At 35.0% G+C, this 19,164-nt stretch overlaps 1 protein-coding gene across 3 annotated transcripts in view; it reads right to left on the bottom strand.

Annotated features, from left to right (window-relative positions):
* DIAPH2 (diaphanous related formin 2) overlaps nt 1-19,164 on the bottom strand; it is a 1,101,152-nt gene that overhangs the window by 203,909 nt on the left and 878,079 nt on the right. For all 3 annotated transcript variants that reach the window (XM_055337637.1, XM_055337638.1, XM_055337639.1), the window contains one exon: nt 18,314-18,449. In XM_055337637.1, coding sequence (XP_055193612.1) covers nt 18,314-18,449 — 136 coding nt within the window. The remainder of the gene's footprint in view (nt 1-18,313; nt 18,450-19,164) is intronic.

Below are 19,164 nucleotides of genomic sequence, written 5' to 3'. Positions count from 1 at the left end.
TAAAGCTTAGGAATGGTTGTGTAAAATCTCCTAGAACTCTTTCCCTTGCCCTCACTCCAGCACAGGGATACAAGGCATCTTATCTTGTCATTTTAATGAAACATCTTTGAGGTATGATTTCACTGGGGAGAGATTTAGGAATCAAAGCTTAAGTAAGGCTTGTGAAAGTAAGTTATGCAGTACTGAGCAAAACACAATCTCTAAAACTCATTTTTTTCCCTCAGCAAGCATTAATGAAACAAGCCTTTATAGATTAGTTAACATACTTAGAGATAGAGAATACATGTTTGTTTTTCCAAAACCTTGATATAGCCAGTAACTCACAGAGAACTGAATAAATAAATCCACTCATTATAGTATTTTTCACAAGAAAATTCAGCAATATTTGCAAAAAAAAGTCAAATTTATTTTTCTCTATTGTAAGCACATGAAATAATGACATTTGTTTCACTATTACCTAGAATACCAATATGTCTGCCACATTTACTTCTCTTATTACTTATAATTTTATTTTTGTTCATTATAATTTATCAGATAGTGAAGCAAATCAACCATCTTAGTTCAATCAAACATCTTAATACATTTTTCATGTTCTTTGTCATTTTAGTGAATTTCTTGTAAGAGAATGCCAGCATGACTTTTATTAATGTCAGAGAATGCATTTTTCCTTTTGCTAAAAAAAGGACCTTTCACATTAAAAGTTCAATTTTTTCTCCTAACATGTCCAATATGAGACAAACATATGGTAAATAATATCATTTTAACAAATATGAGATCCAATGGACCAGTGACATAACCCTGAGCATGCTGTGATTATATTGAATACTAAAGAGCATCTGAGGGGCACCTGGGTGGCTCAGTTGGTTGAGTATCTGACTCTTGGTTTTGGCTCAGGTCATGATCTCAGGGTCATGAGATGGAGCCCTATGTTAGGGTGCATGCTCAGCATGGAGTCTGCTTGAGACTCTCTCACCCTCTCCCTATGCCCCTCCCCTGTCTCTCTCTAAAATGAATAAATCCATCATTAAAAGCAACTGGAATACATAAATCATTGAATTTTTAAGAAAAAATGAATAATAGGTTTTCATTAAAAAAGAGAAGCATATCCAATAATAATCGTTAACCAAGATAGACCTATATATCAATAAGGGCTGACAGTTTGTCAAATGTGATTACATGGTAAAATATACTGGTTAGAAATATGCTTTCTATTTTCTCAATAAGAATATAATTTAAGGTTAGGTTTAGAAATAAAATACTTTGAAGTAAAGGAATAAGACATTTCAAGTAATTTCAATAAAAATAAGAGAATCATAACTGCACTCAAGAAAAATGAAATTTGTGAGGATTATAAGTATAGATGGTGTGTCCCTGGATATCTCTCACTATATAAGGATTATTGGTACTATTACACTTTCCTTCTCCTGGGACATTTAGAAACATGCTGTCTGTTTGTCTTTTGGGTTACATACAAGCACACCTTGAGGCAGGGAAATGGCCCAGATAATCTAGAGAGCATCCTGATGTTTTATGGAAACCAAATCAGAGAAAAGACATTCAAAGGATTGATATTACTCGAAGTGAACTTAGCATCAAGTGCAAACAGACCCAGAAATACTGCTGCAGAATGAATTACTATAAGCCTTATTACATTGCTTACAGAAAACATAGTATAAATTATCTGTAGATATGATACCGTAAGCCACTGGGGATTAAAAAAGAGAAATAGGAATCTCTTTGGCAAAACATGTAAGAAATTTAAAGCTGTTTTCTCAGAGTATGTAAAGTATTCATCAGAGAAAAATGTCCAAACCTACTTTAAGAAAGATGAGAACTGTTTCTTAATATATGAGAAGAGAGCCAAGAAGATTGTTTCTTGACAGAAGTTCTCATGAGAAAAGTTCCCTTTTTTATTTGCCACAGAGTTCATGCTGGAATTGATGAGAAAAGACAGATATTTTGAAATAAATAAAAGAGGTCACTTGCAGGAAGATATAGATTTTAGACATACGTTCTTGCTAAAAGTCTCAGTTTTATTCAAGTCAAAATGTTCATTTTGTTTCATGAACAAAGGGGTGCAGATTTTGCTCCTTTCATTAATTGCATCACTTAGGCAAAATATAGGGACATGCTTATTTGCTATCTGAAGCACATCCAAGAACATCCATCAAGTGTAAACAAAATAAGGATAATTAAAGAACAAGTATACTAATACTTACCTAATAACTAATATAGGGATTCTTACTCTTCAATTGATGTGTTGTTCTTTTTTTTAAACAAATGTTTTATTTATTCACGAGAGACAGAGAGGCAGAGATACACGCAGAGGGAGAAGCAGGCTCCTTGTAGGAAGGCCCATGTGGGCCCTGAGCTAAAGGCAGATGTTCCACTGCTGAGCCACCCAGGTGTCCCTTCAATAGATGTGTTCTTAAGAAGCTATACAATCCATTATGTATTTCATCCCCACAACTAAGGAATTCTATTTTAATATAACAGGGACATTATTACTTAAGAAATTCTTTGGCAGTTCATTTTACAAACCACACATACAAAACACAAATGATCATTCTTCACAAGTCAGTTGTTTGAGTTTGTTTTGTTATGTTGTAGTTTGAAAAACATGATATCCATCCATCAAAGCCATATTCGACAACACAAAGACTCTGCTGAGTTCCCTGTAAATTTCCAATGCCAAGGATATCTTCCCACCTTGTCACTGAAAACTACTTGATTCTGATTGATCCTCTCACTAACAGTAGTTTTAAAAATTATAGGAATGCAAAGCTTGGAAGATAAGCCTCTCATTTTTTCATGTATAATAATCTGTCATAACTAAATCTAAATAAGTAAAAACAACTTTAAGCTCTAGCAATATGGAGTAGTATAGTAGAAAGAGCAGTGGGCTGAGGCAGGCTCTACTCCAGGCTCTCCCATTTACATTAAACTAGCTTTATGACCTTGAGCAAGTGCTGTTTATGTCTCAGATGTCACATCTGTAAAATAAGATGAGTATAGTTATTGGACTCTGGGGTTCTCAGATGTTAGTGTGTATCACCCCCACAGTTTGTCATAACATGGATTGCTATCCCCACCCAATTTCTTATTCAGTAGGTCTGGGGTGAAGTCAGAAAATTTGCATTTCTAACAAATACTGGATTATGCTGAAGCTGCTGATCCAGAGATTACACTTTGAGAACCACTTCCCTCAGAGAATGCAAAGAATATGAGTCCAAGAATCTGAAACTGCCCACCACAGTATGGTTCCTGAGGCACCTGCCAAAGTGCCACTGGGTATCAAAAAAGAGCTGCAGTGTTCTTTCAGATGAAGAAACTCAAGCTGCATGATGGCAGTACATTAGCTTGCCAATTAGCAATAGGAATGGGGTTGGGGGGCAGTAGGAGTGGGAGCTGTATTTAAAAGGTATATTTGCTAATGAGTCCATCAGGTAAAACCATATCCATATTTACTTGTTAGCACATTGAGGTAGAGTTTTATATTTCCACACCTGTCAAAGCACACAAAACGCCTATGAATATATAATATCTACAAAGTTAAGAATTAAGGTCAAAGTTTTATGCACTATTTCTTATAACTCCTCCTAGATAAACATTACTTTAATATCAGTGAAAATAAAAACATGCTGATCAAAGCATCTATATTCCTGAGATGCTCCTTGAAAAATAATAGTTACTAGCTATTGCTGAATGGCACATTCTGTTGTGACAAAAACACATACTGTAGGAGAAGCCTATTATAAAACATGGAGTTTTAAATTTCCATGAAGACTTTGAATCAACCAATTTTTTTTTGAAGTGGAGTGAAAAAGAAAAGAGGCCCTCCCATTGTGCCTAATATAATTGTGAAAACACAATGTAGAGGAAAATATAAGAAAACATAAAAACACTGATTAATTCCTTTCAAATAGAAACTGAATTGCTGAGGTAGTTCTCACAACCTTATTTACATGTCAAATTGCTTGCAAATCATGACGTCACCCACCAGGAAAGCAATGTGTCGATAAGAGTGAGATAGTACAATTCCAAAGAAGGGGAGAGAGGTACAGCAGAATGGTAAAAAGTCATCATTAATTTAAAAAATCAAAATAGGTTTGTGGATAAATGTCATATAAAAGCATTACATGGGAATCAAAAACAGGTTTCAGAAACTGCCTACAGGCAGAGAGAGAAAGGAGAGAGATGCTTATAACAAAGGACTTATATTTTGTGAACTGAAACTTGGTATTTCTTGAATACCGGAGATTTAAAGATGCTGACTTCCACATGAAGGTTTCCCTTGCCTACCATTCTTGTGAGACAAGCTCCTTATCCTCTGCCTCTAAAACAAGCAAGCAAACAAAAAACAAAAAAAAACCCTGGCAAATGGCCCCATTTTCCATTTAAATAATAATTTTTCTTTAAGACATACTACTGTCTCAGTAAATGTGATGACACCTCAAGAACACAAATTTTGTGGTTTTACTTTGATATGTAAGCTCTAGTTAGTCCCTAGTTACTTTGTCTTTAAAGGACCACATTTGGGATGCCTGGGTGGCTCAGAGGTTGAGCGCCTGCCTTTCGGCCCAGAGCGGGGTCCTGGAATTGAGTCCCGTATAGGGCTTCCTGCATGGAGCCTGCTTCTCCCTCTGCCTCTCTCTGTCTCTCGTGAATAAATAAAATCTTTAAAAAAATAATAAAAGACCACATTCTTCAAAAGAAGTGTTAACTACTCAAGTCCAGGACAAACAATATGTTCTCCCAAGGTTACAATTATGTATGGTTTCATTTGCTTCGACGTGGATGGAACTGGAGGGTATTATGCTGAGTGAAATAAGTCAATCAGAGAAGGACAAACATTATATGGTCTCATTCATTTGGGGAATATAAAATATAGTGAAAGGGAATAAAGGAGAGAAAATGAGTGGGAAATATCAGAGAGGGGGACAGAACATGAGAGACTCCTAACTCTGGGAAATGAACAAGGGGTAGTAGAAGGGAAGGTGAGTGGGGGGGATGGGGTGACTGGGGGATGGGCACTGAAGGGGGGCACTTGACGGGATGAGCGCTGGGTGTTATGCTATATGTTGGCAAATTGAACTCTAATAAAAAGAAATTTAAAAAAATTGTGTATGGTTTCAAAAGTAAGAACTCAGAGGTTTCCTTATAAAGATGTTTACTTTGTTCCCCTGCAGTTTAAAAATGAGAGAGGGTATGAAGGAGGATAGGCTAGGAACTGCACTGCCAACCCTTCACCAATATCCCCCTATCTCCCAGTGAGGAGAGAAGTACTCTGGGGGGGGGGGGGGCTGTCAATTACTTGTCAGGGTTACTCAAGTGAAAATAGTTTTCAACTTGCTTGAGCCACAGGAGCTTACGCTAGGTTATTAAAAAAAAAAAAAAAGGTCTTATGTATTGTGGGAGATGGAACATAGTTACACTTAAAGCTTAATGTAGCCATAGTCCATCTCTATAGGTTGATCTCCATTTCCTCTAAAAATATGATCAAATGGCCCTTAGAACAAAACTGCACTGAGTGAAGAATAAGAGATGCAAACAGTATCACAAGAGCTAACAACATAATGGATTCCAATTATGCCAGATAGAGTTTTAACTCAGAACCAGGTGCTTCAAACAAGTAAAGCATGTTTTTTTTTTTTTTTTTTAACATTGGTGGGGGAGGGAGGAAAAAAAATACTGGGGAGGACACAGGGAAGTAGTTTCATATACCATACTGAAGTTCAGTAGAGCAAGGTCAGTTAAGCACTCTGTCCTGAGACACATATCTTTCATTTTCAATTGTTTTTGAATAAAAAGAGAGAAATCCCCTTTTCAAGTTGGATTGTTTAAATGCACCTATAGCTACTCTTGTCTAGCAAACGCTAGGTAAGCTGTCTCTACTGATGCTTTTTCAAAAAAGGTTCACTTGGCAAAAGAAAGCAAGTGCAAAGGGTTTTCTACAAAAGAGGACTACAGGGAACACATTTTCCTTTCATAGAAATACTGTTCCAGAAAATCAGAGGAGGTAACAACTCAAATCAGGAATGTGTAGATATTAATGAGATAAACAGGGAATTTTAAAAAGTTCTTCTACTTTGAACACTCAACTGGATAAAATTATTAGCCTAAAAATTGTGGTGAGGGTTATTTTATAAAGCTGAGAAACTAAAAACCCAAATAAGACACTGTATTATAACTATATTACAGCATAGCCTAACTCAGCAGACTCTGAGAATATGATTCTTCTATGACAGAACCATACATGTGTAAGAAGGACCCCTGGGACCCTGTCCTTCTATCAGCAGGGCTGTGCCTCCAGCTCCCTAGACCTATATCCATCCATCCTGTTTAGCAATACTCCAAGTAATTCCTAGATCACCCTGTCCAGGGCTTGGCAAATAGAAAAGGCTAAATCAAATTCAGGAGTTACAAAATATTTCCTCTGATAAAGAGAAGTATTTTTTTATACATAATGTACATTTAAAGTAGATTCCAACGCTAATTCAAACAAAAGTTTTATGTTATCCTTAGCAACTGCACATTTAAAAGGATAATCATCTTTTGCCTCTCAAAGGAATCATACCATCATCTTACGAGCTACTATGAAACAGATGATTTAGATGACAATCAGGTATTCTAAGTTTAGGTTTTGATATTTTTCTAATATTATTATAACAAAGGCATAACTATTTTCTTAAACTAAGATGTGTTTTCCCCCCATTTTTCCCACGAATTAGTCAAGGTATATACTTATTGTTCATGTGTGGAGGGAGTGATTGAGGACAGAGCACTTACCAGACATAAAGAAAATATAATGGAAGTTTTCATATATAAAAATATGTGAAAAATGAAATATATGTTATATGTTACACATGGTCCTGTGTGCATGGATACATATACACACACATAACTAAATATGCAGTAAGGGACATTATTTTTTACAGGAGAGGCACACACACACGGAGGAAAAAGGCTGACAGTTAGTGACCCCATAAGTGGGTTAATAGAGATGAGTTATCAGAAAACAATACTATGATTAGGGTGCATCACTCTTGCTCAGCACTCTGAGGGCACTCAATAAATACCTGTAGCATTAAATTAAAAATGACTGAAAGGTTTTCATCCATAATAATCCTTTTGTACATGTAGTGTGACAATAGATTCTTTCCTGAGTTTGAAGCAGCCTGGGGCATCAGGGATTCAATGTGGGTAGAACAAATAAAATTTTTAAAAAAATTGTTAGAGACTCAGTTGGGTTCAGTGCAGTTTGTTGGTTCTATGAATCTGTTAGGTGCAATTACTGACATAAGTCTAATTCCTCTGAATGAGAATAGAGCCAAATTAACTGCAATGTTGGTATATAACAGGTCTTATTTACTCCACACTTTATTAAGAAATAGAATATTAAAATATGGAACCAAAGTGTATTTCTAATAAATGATTAGGCCACCTACGATGTGTTGTGGTCATTTCTTATGTAGTTAATTTGATTGTTTTCACCCACTTGCATGCATGGCAATAAGCACATACTGTAAAGAAAGCCAAATTTGTAACTGCCAACATTGCTCATCTTCTAGATAAGACTGATGACATCTTGTTAAATGTTCAACATACTGAATACAACTCTTATGGTTTTTGCAAATCTGAGTTTCTGCATTTAGAATGTAAGAACTTTTAATGAGATCTAAAGTATATTACCTATCTTTTTTTCACATATTTATTTTTATCTCCTATTTAAAAGAATATTTTTAGTAGATGTAGAGATTCGTTTTACTGATAAGGCAGAAAGAATGAGTGTTTAACACTTATTTTCAGTGGACTGATGTCAGAAATGTAATTATTTCAGTATGAGCTCAGAAAAAAAATTACTAGTGATAAGTGGCTAAAATAGGCTACAAGGAAAAACTAGAAGTTTGATTTATCTAAAGTGTATTTTGGGTTTAGTACTAAACCCACTCTCTGACACCTGTGTGCATACTCACTGCTGCTCTGAATAATGGCCCAGAGACAACAACAAAGTCCTGAAGGTCTATCAGGAATTTACATACTGTATGAAAGCTATATGGACAAAATTATGTATAAGCACTATATTCTACAAATTTTCACCTGTGTAAAATGTAAAGCCAAAAACAGTGGGAGAAGTGAGGTAGTTGAGTAGATAAGAGGAGAATTGTGGACTGATAGAGTTTAGAAAGATTACAATTGATAAAAACTGACATACAAATGGCTTTCAATATAATTACAAAATCAGATTAATCAAAAGGCCTCTTCCCATAGGCATTCTAGACAGCCAAAATTTTATTGTAGTGATTACTGCCATTGATAGTTTTCTTTAATATGCTCAATAAAATAACTATTATTATGAATGGGATAACAATACTTATTAAGTGCTAACCATGTGCTAGGCAAGTGCTAAAATATTGACATGTATTCTCTCATTTAGTTCTTATGAAAATTCTAGGAGATAGATGCTATTATTTTTCTCATTTTTATTGACAAGAAAGCTGAGGACCAGAGAGGTTAGGTGAATTGCCAAAGTTACACTGTATAGGGGGCAGAGTAATACTGAATCTGAACTCAGGTTTGTGTGGCTCCAAAGGAAAAACGGTTAGACTCATTTCATTTGCAGGCTAACTCAATGGAAGATCTGTCTCAGATAACGTGTCTCTGGGGGTCAGCAGACTCACACAGCAGGTTGTAATTTATCACTGGATGGCTGCTACTGTGGGAGCTCCTCTTGCACCTTGATGACTTAACCCAGTACCTAAACTTACAAGTTCAAGAAACATTTATTGAATGAATGGCAGCAATAGGGCATAATGTTGCCTAAATTGGACCTAAAGATATTTCATTAACCAAGTTCCAAATGTATACAAAGTAACTGGTTTGCTAAAAGCTCTAAAGACCTAGGCAAAGCTTTACTAAATATTTTTATTTGCGAAAAAGTCCCACAAATTTCCACTGAGAAAACAAACTTAGAGGACAAAAAGAATGAGTTCTGATTTTGAAAAAACATAAATTTCTTGAAATATTTGCTAAAGTAGAGAACAAGACGATTTAAATGAACAGAATATCAGTCAGATACCTTTTTTCCTCCATTCTTTTCTAAGTCCACCAAGTATACTCACTTCTTTAGCCCTGCATTGTTATTTATGAGCTGTTCATTAGCATTTGTAGAATATGCCAGAATGATGGTACCTATATTTTCTTGGTAATTTATATATATATTTTTAAAGATTTTATTTATTTATTCATGAGAGACGAGAAAGAGAGAGAGAGAGAGAGCGAGGCAGAGACACATGCAGAGGGAGAAGCAAGCTCCATGCAGGGAGCCCAACGCGGGACTCAATCCCAGGTCTCCAGGATCAGGCCCTGGGCTGAAGGCAGTGCTAAACCACTGAGCTACCTGGGCTGCCCGTTAATTTATATAATTGTGAGTGTTTTAATACTACAGGCTTCAATTATGTTATTTATGGGTATCTTTTTTAAAACTTTTTTTTTAAGATTTTATTTATTTATTCATGAGAGACACAGAGAGAGAGAGGCAGAGGCATAGGTAGAGGGAGAAGCAGGCTCCCCGCAGGGAGACTGATGCGGGACTTGATCCCAGACCCAGGGATCATGCCCTGAGCTGAAGGCAGCTGCTCAACCACTGAGCCACCCAGGTGTCCCATTTACGGGTATCTTAATCTATAATTTTGTGTACTGTAATTTAATGTCTGGGGTATGACATTAGGAAACAGTGTTTACCTTTTCAGATCAAAATGTAATGCGCAATGAATTCATTTACTTAGATGTAATTGTTTTAAACTTGGAGCACAGATAATCAAAATTGCTACTCACCACTAGTAATGGAATTTAAATGTTTAGGTCTATTGGCTAAGTTTTTCTAATTCACTCTCAGAAGAATGATTTATCATCAAATCTGACTAAAGTAGTTCATTCTTTATCATCATACTAGAAGTAAACAGGCAATTCTAATTTCCCTATAATCTTACATGAAAAGGCACAAAATAGTTCCTGATTAAATAATATTTACATAAGAAACATACTTGGGGTTTCCAATTTCAAAACACCCTTTTAAAACGCATTTCGTTTTATCACTTCCTTTACATCCTTGCAATTAATTTGCTGACTTCCATAAACATGAAAAGGAGATTTATTCACAAATATTACAGATATTGGGTAGGCTTTCTTGCTTTACCTGCAGAATTATTTAATTTATTTTAGTGGTGCCTAAGTTATTTATCATCTATACTAATATAATCAAAAGTTGTAGATCATAGATTATATCAAGAACTTTGCATGATTTACAAACTATTACACATTTTAGAGTACATTTATTGATTTAGCATATTTTTGCTGCATTTAAATTAGCTTTCTAAATTTTACATTTAAGTAAATGGTGTATTACTGTGCATGCTTTTTATAATTATTTGGGAAATGATGCAGTAAATGGTGGTTGGATGAATAAAATAACCTAATACATCAAAAAATCAATACATAATTATATATTGGTAAAACTGTGTTGATCTTAAAAAAATTTTAAAAAAATTCAATCCATTGTAACTCCCACTGCCTTTTTTCTCCATCTCTTTTATGGAACTTTTCCTTCCTTTTACCACCTTTTTAAACTGCCACAAGTTTAAATTCTGTCTTTGAAAATAGAAACAGATTGGAGGTAACTTTTTTTTCCCCCATCTTTCACTATTCCTTTCTAGTTGCATCCACCTTGTACTCACCTCTTCTTTCTTGTGCTTCTGGCTTACTACACCTCAGTATTCCCTGAACAAATCCTTTTTTTTTTTAAGATTTTTATTTATTTATTCATGAGAGACACACAGAGAGAGGCAGAGACATGGGCAGAGGGAGAAGCAGGCTCCATGCAAGGAGCTCGATGTGAGACTTGATCCCTGGACTGTGGGATCACACCCTGAATCGAAGACAGGCATTCAACCGCTGAGCCACCCAGGCATCCGTCCCTGAACAAATTCTTATAATCACCTTGGCTCTCCTACCCCATCATACCACAACTTCCCTGCCTGACTTGGAAAGTTTTTCATAGTCTTTCCAACAGTCTTCCCATCTTTCCAACAGTTTTCTTTTTTTTTTCTTTTTTAAAGATTTATTTATTTATTTTATTCATGAGAGACACAGAGCAAGGTAGAGATCTAGGCAGAGGCAGAAGCAGGCTCACTGCAGGGAGCCCAATGCAGGACTCAATCCCAGGACCCCAGGGATCACATCCTAAGCCAAAGGCAGAGCTCATCCATGAGCCACCCAGGTGCGCCTCCAACAGTTTTCCAATTCAAATCCTTCTCTGCCAATGACAACAAGGACAATGGAAATGTCAGAAAATATTTAGTAAACATTGAACTATTTATCAGAGACCAAAGGTATCAACATATAATTGATAGACTGGAGTAGAAGTAACACTAGTCTCTGTGGGTTCCCTCATTTAGCCCCCATAATAACAAGGAAGATAATATTATTCCATTTTTATAGATTAGGAAATTAAGGCACAGAGATGAAATACTTTGTCAGAGATTATATGGCTAGTCAGTTGTGGATCTGGGCCTTGAAGATAGGATATATCGTCTTAATAATTTTGATGTACTTTCCTGTGGGCTATTGAACATATCATACATGAGGCCTGCTCCCTTGTATGCTGACATGCATTACTGCTGATGTTATTTCCATTTACTTGAATAGTTTTGCCTCTGTTTAGCCAGGTATTACCCATCCTTTAGCATCAAGTTCAACCGAGACATTGAGACTATACTTAGTCTTTTCTGCAAAACCTTATGTCATTTTACTAGACTTCACTGAATTCTCCTTTTAGATATTTCCAAATAATCTCTTTTATATAGTAGCACATTATTTGCTGGTTCAGCTTTATTTTATCTGAAGGGTAGCAGAATGTGTCACTCCAAAATATATCACTTTGGCATAAGGATTACTTTGAGCTGAAGGCAACTAAGAAAAAGCAGGTAAGAAGAAAAGCTGTCTTCCCCCTACTTTCCTAAAAGCAGGACATAACTTTGTAAAATGTCCATCTTCCTGTCTTTACCAAGAAGAACATAAGCGATTCATCAGAGACAATTCTAAATAGACCCCTATCAGTCCAGAAATAGCAGAATGCCCAACTTTATTAACTGGTCCTTATCTTCCATTAGTTGCTCCATATATTTACCTTCTTACAATTTGCTGACCTAGAAATTTAGTCCTTTTTCTTTGCCTTACCTATAAATTTCTAAAACTTGATTATTCTTTTAAGATGCTTTATAAGCCCAAGATTTTTTTTTAAGATTTATTTATTTATTTTTATTTGTGATAGACAGAAAGAGAGAAAGAGGCAGAGACACAGGAGGAGGGAGAAGCAGGCTCCATGCTGGGAGCCTGACGTGGGACTCGATCCCGGGACTCCAGGATTGCACCCTGGGCCAAAGGCAGGCGCCAAACCGCTGAGCCACCCAGGGATCCCTATAAGCCCAAGTTTTAACCAGTCCTTTGAGTACCATATCACTGAGTGCTCTCACACATATGCCACATTAATTGTACCCTACTTTAATAAATCTATTTTTCTTTGGTTAATCTATTTTTAGTCAGTCTAATTTACAGGGCCCCAGCCAAATAACCTCAGATGGGGAGTGGGAAAACATATTTTCCTCTGTTACACATTTCTCCAACAAAATTGTAAAATTCTCTGACAAAAGTCTTAAGGATGGGGACTATATCTTGAATTTTTGTCAGATTCTGCAATGAACACAAAATGATTCTCAGCAGCAGCAATGACAAGTATGTTCTAGGCCCTGTGCTTAATTACCTCATTTAATTTTAATGAGAGGAGGTAAGTGTCATTATCTTACATTTATAGATGAGGTAATTGAGGCATGAAGAGATGAAGGAAAAGAACAAGGTCATAAATCTAGAAGGTGGCAGATCTAGAACTGATCTTCTAGCTCTTTTAAATTCTCAGACTTCAAGAACTTTTTCATTTTAATTTTATGTTTACAAAATGACTCTCTTTAACATATAACCATGCCTTTTTTCTCCTTTACAATTAAAAAAGTACTGATTCTTATCATGGCTTTTGCCTTCTGATCTCCACTTCTCTCAAAATGGAGGCTTAAAACGTGGTATTTTTAAATGGATTTGACATGAAAGATGTAATTCTCTGGCTGCTTGTTTTCTGTGATATGTTCACTTAATTCTGAGTTCAGCTGAATACATTTAGATAACATAAATAATCTTTCATGTTTGCTTTATCCTTTTATTCTCCTGAATAATTTCTAAAATATTTCTTTTTGATGAATACATATAATTTTGCATGTCAGATAAATATATCTTACTATTGTTACTTACTAGCTATATGGGATCAGAAGATATTTTCTAAAAGGGAGGGGTTTGCAATTTTGCTAAGTTGGTATGAAATAGAAACTATACAGAAAGAGTATATGTATTTTTAAAGTTGCTAGAAATTTTCAAGTGACTTTCTTTACCCAAGGGACTCTTTACTTAACTACTATTGTTATAGGTAGGGTCCTCTGGTTGTAATGGTATGTATCTCCAATCACACATGCAGGAAATACCTTTATGGTCTATATAATACATATCCTACAATGGCAGTCAAATGTTCGACATCACCTCTCAGTGGAAAAGATGAATATAATTCCTTTACTGGAGAGTGGATAACACTATTCTAATTAGACACATATAAAGTTCTCTAAGTCACTTTCTGATTGCACCTCATTCTCATGTCACCCATGGATTCATATTTTATGTAGCCTGGTCATGCTTCCCCAAGGCCCTCAAAGTGTCTGCAATTGATTTCCACTCAGTTAACAATAGCATCTTTTATAAGACACCCTCTGAGAAACTGACACTGAGATCCATCTTGACCCTCAACTACCCAACTGTGTTATTCTTCCTCACATCTTCTTAAGGCTACACGATTCCAATGGAAGAATCTCTTTTTGAAACATAAGTACTGATACACATATATTCTTAAGTGTAAAATAATACTACAGTAATAGTAATAATAATAACAAAGTATTTGCAACATATGGGCCAAAAATCAAGAATCTAATGGTAAAGTTTACTCTTTGATCTCTAAATAGAGATACGGTAACAATGCACATAAGATAAATCCTATTTATTTTTTTTTTATTTATTTACGATAGTCATACAGAGAGAGAGAGAGAGGCAGAGACACAGGCAGAGGGAGAAGCAGGCTCCATGCACCGGGAGCCCGACGTGGGATTCGATCCCGGGTCTCCAGGATCGCGCCCTAGGCCAAAGGCAGGCGCCAAACCGCCGCGCCACCCAGGGATCCCGATAAATCCTATTTTAAAGTGTCTCTCATATTCACATCACTCAGCTAAGTATTTGCATAAAAACTCATTTGGATCTTCATACTATGGCTTTTTTTTTTCTTCATACGGTGGCTTTAATGATATTTGAAAAGGTAATTGACCAAATCTTGGGAAATGAAAATATATACTAGAGACATAATCAAAATAGGTCCTTCCTTCCCTCCTTTTTTCTATTTCAGGTATATTTTTAGGGAAATAGTGAAATATTGATAAGTCCTTTGGGAAAGGGAAGGGTGCAATGCATTGGGGGGCAAGATTATGTTCTTGCCACAAAACTCAATAGACTCTGTCTTGATTGTTTGCTCTTTTCATTATTCACCCCAGAGATTTTCAAAGTGTGGTCTAGGAACTTGTAGGGGCCTCTGAGATCACTTCAGATATGCAAGGTAAATGCTATACTCATAAGAATAGTGATACTTTTTTGCCTTTGTCTCTCACATTCCTTCATGAGTTTATAGTGTTCTCCAGAAGCTACATAACAAATGCTATTGCACTTAATTGAATGTAAAAGCAGGTATGAGAATCAAGCTGTCTTTTATTAAGCCAGATTTGGAAGAGATTTACAATCACTAAATTTTCTCTTCTTATTAATTTATTTTTGGGGCCAGGAGGTTAGAATGTAAAGCTACTTTTTATAAAAAGATGTTATTTAGCATGTAATAGGTTTGCTTTGTTATTTTAATTGAACTAGTAAATAAAAAATTAAAATGATTTCTATAATTTTATTTATTATGTCTGTTTTAATTCTAGCATGGTAAACATCAGTATATATTATGCAAATAAGCAAAAGGTATTTGGGATCCACAATAATTTTTTAAAAATATAAGTGGGCTCTGAGACCAAATACTTTCAGAACCTCTGATGTATATACTTTACCTTAGTGATCTCATTTGAACTCATATGTTATGGGTTGGATTATCTAATTAATTAGGGTGAGGTCATACTGTAGTAGGTTGGACTCCTAATCCAATATGACTGGTGTCCTAATAAAAAGAACATCATGTGAAGAGACAGACATGTACACAGGGAGAATGGCATGTGAAGATTGAAGTTATGTTGCTACAAACCAAGGAACTATCAGAAGCTAGGATAGAGGGTAGAACAAATCTCTCCCTAGCATCTTCAGGAAGATCATGGCCGTTCCTACACATTGATTTCAGAATTCTGTTCTCTAGAACTGTGAAACAATAAATTTATATTGTTCTAAGCTACCAAGTTTTTGGTACTTTGTTACAGAAGCCTTAGCAAACTAATATACCCTAAATTTAATCATCAAAAACCTATGATTCTCAAGTCTGTCTGTCTAGTCCAAATCTCCTTCCTGAGTTTCAAATGCATATGATATACAATGGCTACTTAGACATTTCCCAACTTTCCAAAAGGTCTGAAAATGAAATGTTCAAAATAACACTAATCATTATAACCTTCCTGATGAAATCTGCTCTATTCCTTAATTGTTTGTCTTTGTGAAGGGTATCACCTCTCATAATGCCTCCTTTCCTCAATTCCCACAGTGAAACAATCATCAGGGTCATTCAGTTCTACCATTTAATACTCCTCTGGAAATGGTTAATTTTATGTGTCAACATGGTTGGGCCACAGTGCCTAGATACTTATTCAAAAGTTATTCTGGATGTTTTTGTGAGGGTGTTTTTGGATGAGATTAATACCTAAACCAGTGGATTTTGAGTAAAGCAGATTGTTCTCCATAATGAGGGTGGGCCTCATCCAATCAGTTGAAGGCATGAATATATCAAAAGACTGACCTCCCCTGAGTAAGAAGGAATTCTACAAGCCAAGTTCATTTATACTTGAACTACAACACCAGCTCTTCCCTGGGTCCATCCTGATGCCCTACTCTGCAGGTTTTGGGTTTGCCAGCTTCTATAATCATAGGAGCCGATTCCTTTAAATAAATTTGTCTCTATATATCCACGTCATTTAGAACTCATATATACCTCTTATTGTAACTTCTCTAACTTCCCTACCACTGTGCTAATTCGAACCACCATCATCTCTTTTCAGGAATATGATAATTTTATAACTTCTGTTGTTACAGGCCCTTCTCTTTCCTATCCTCTATGCTTCTGTCAAAATGATGTCACTAAGAAATCTATGTGAGCACATCACTTTCCCATTTATAAACACTGATGGGCTTCCCATAGCTTTCAGCATAAAGCCCTCAGCATAGCAAGGAGAATGCACAATCTGTCCCCTACTTCTTCCATACTCTTATATCACTACTTGTCCATGCAAAAAAGGGAGTTACTTTTAGTACTATTCTACTGACTCCATCACCTTTTAAGTGAGAACTTCCTACAAATACCCATTGCCATGCTGTACTCTAGTGCTTTTCTTAATTGAGTATCTTTAGTCAGGAACAATTGGTTTGATCCTAATTATGAAGTCTGTTGGCTTAATTATGTTGATGCTACTCTTTTAAACCTTTGTTGTTAATCTCTTTTTCTTCTTTTAAAATGATGTTATCTTTATTTCCTGGGTAGAAAAGATAAACTATAATGAATTCTTAAAAATTTTTATACACTTTAAAGGTATAAATTAGAAACTTAATGATATACATATCATTTAAGAAAATCAATCATTAAAAAATTACTGCAGAATAATTGATAATGGTTAACTATTATAATTAATAGTTATAATCAAAATAATTAACAATTAAATCTGGCCACAGACTGCCTACATTCTACCTCTTATTGTCTTCGTGAACTTGAGAAAGTTATTTAACTTCTCTGTGCCTCAGTTTCCTCATCTTAAAATGAGATAGTAGCCCTTTCCTAAAAGGGTTTTATATGAAATAAATGTGTTCATATATGTAAAACTCCTACAACAGTTCCTGGTACACAGTAAGTGCTACATGTTAGTAATTGCTGTTAGTTATTATTATTTAACAATGCCATTTATAAGTGCAAAGATTTATAGTCAGAATACTTGGACTCTAATCTTGCTGCTACACTTCCTATTTGTGTGATCTTGGGCAAATTCCTTAATTTCTATGAACCTCAGTTTCCTCAACTATATGAGGTAATAACAGTATCTACTCCTCATGTTATGAAGATTAATTGACTTAAAATATGTGAAAGTCAGAACAGTAATTGGCACATGGTCAACATTACACAGTACTAATAATTTTTATTGTCATTATATTAAGAAATAGTGACCCATATAAATCATGTTCTCTTGTATCTTATTCAGATTTCGCTTTGTTTTTAAATTCTCTAACTCCCAGTGGCAAAGACTATTCCTTTTCTTAATTTTTCTAAAATTTCCAGAGTGCAACTACTGGTGCCAATCACTTTATTTACCCTGTCCTTTTTAAAAAGAAAAGAATAGAAAACCAAACCCCCATCTTTAATATACAATCATTCTTGCTAACTAAGAAAACAACTTACTTTATACTATCTGGACATACAGTATCTTTGTTTTTAGGGTCACAGTTGAATAAGATGTCTCCCTATTTTTTTTTCATCTTATAATAGTGATGGCAATATCTATTATGACTTGAAATGTTCAAGGCCCCAAGGAAAACTGTTATTACTACATTGTCAACAGACATGTGTCAACAAAATTAAATTAGAGACATGGGACTCATCTCCCCATACCAGTTTTTTTTTCTTTTCATCTCACCCTCTTCTTTCCTCACCAGTGCATCAAGAACATAATATGATATAATTTGATAAAATAAATGAAGGGAAAGAGACCATTTCCACAACTTACTAACTTGTATTGGCTCTCAAAAATCTTGAGTGCTCAGTGTAGGGTGATAAGAAATATAGATAATATCATGAGAGAAAAATGACACAAATAATTAATAATATTGTGGATTTTCTATCGAGAACACAATTATTTACTTGGTAATCCAAAATCAATGAAGTAAAATTATTTTGTACTTTATATATCCTTAAAAAATTGAAATTACTTCATACCTTTGTTTATATCAATGAGTTGTTTCTTTTTCTTCTGGCGTTCTAACTTTTCTTGTTCAGCTTTCTCTTTTGCAAGCTTTGCCCTCCTAGTCTTCTCTTCCATTTCTTTTCTCTTGTTGTTTTCTTTCACAGCTTCCTGTATATATAAAGTCAAACACAAATCCTTCTATTACGCATATATTTTAGAAGCTGTGAAATTTTAAAATTGTATGTACATATGCATGCATGTGGGTGCTCAGAGATGGTAAAATATTATAGCAGATTCAAGGTCCATGTATATACTTTTAAGAGAAACAAATAATTCTAGGACAGATCTTCTTGAAAAATAATTAAAAATAACTCAGGTTTTGTTTTTTACACTTTTATTTAAATTCCAGTCAGTTAACATGTAGCATATTAATTTAAGGCATACAATATAATGATTCAACACTTCCACACAATACCTTGCGCTCATTACGCAAGTGCACTCCTTAATCCCCATCACCTATATCGCCCGTTCTCCCCTCTCACCTTCCCTCCAGCAACCCTCAGTTTGTGCTCTATAGTTAAGAATCTATCTCCTGGTTTGCCTCACTCTTTTCCCTCCCTTTGTTCATTTGTTTTGTTTCTTAAATTCCGCATGTAAGTGAAATCATATGGTATTTGTCTTTCTCTTTTACTTAACATAATAGTCCCTAATTCCAACCATATTATTGTAAATAATAAGATTTCATTATTTTTGATGGCTAATGTTCCATTGTGTGTGTATGTATATATGTATATATAGATATAAATAAATTTATATTTTACACATATAAAATTTTTATTTATGTTTTACATATAAATAAAAATAATATAATATGCATATATAT

Source organism: Nyctereutes procyonoides, unplaced genomic scaffold (genome assembly GCF_905146905.1).
Source record: "Nyctereutes procyonoides isolate TBG_1078 unplaced genomic scaffold, NYPRO_anot_genome, whole genome shotgun sequence".
NCBI lineage: Eukaryota > Metazoa > Chordata > Mammalia > Carnivora > Canidae > Nyctereutes > Nyctereutes procyonoides.
The sequence above is the reverse complement of the archived record's forward strand: the minus strand, read 5'-3'. Positions and strand labels throughout refer to the sequence as shown.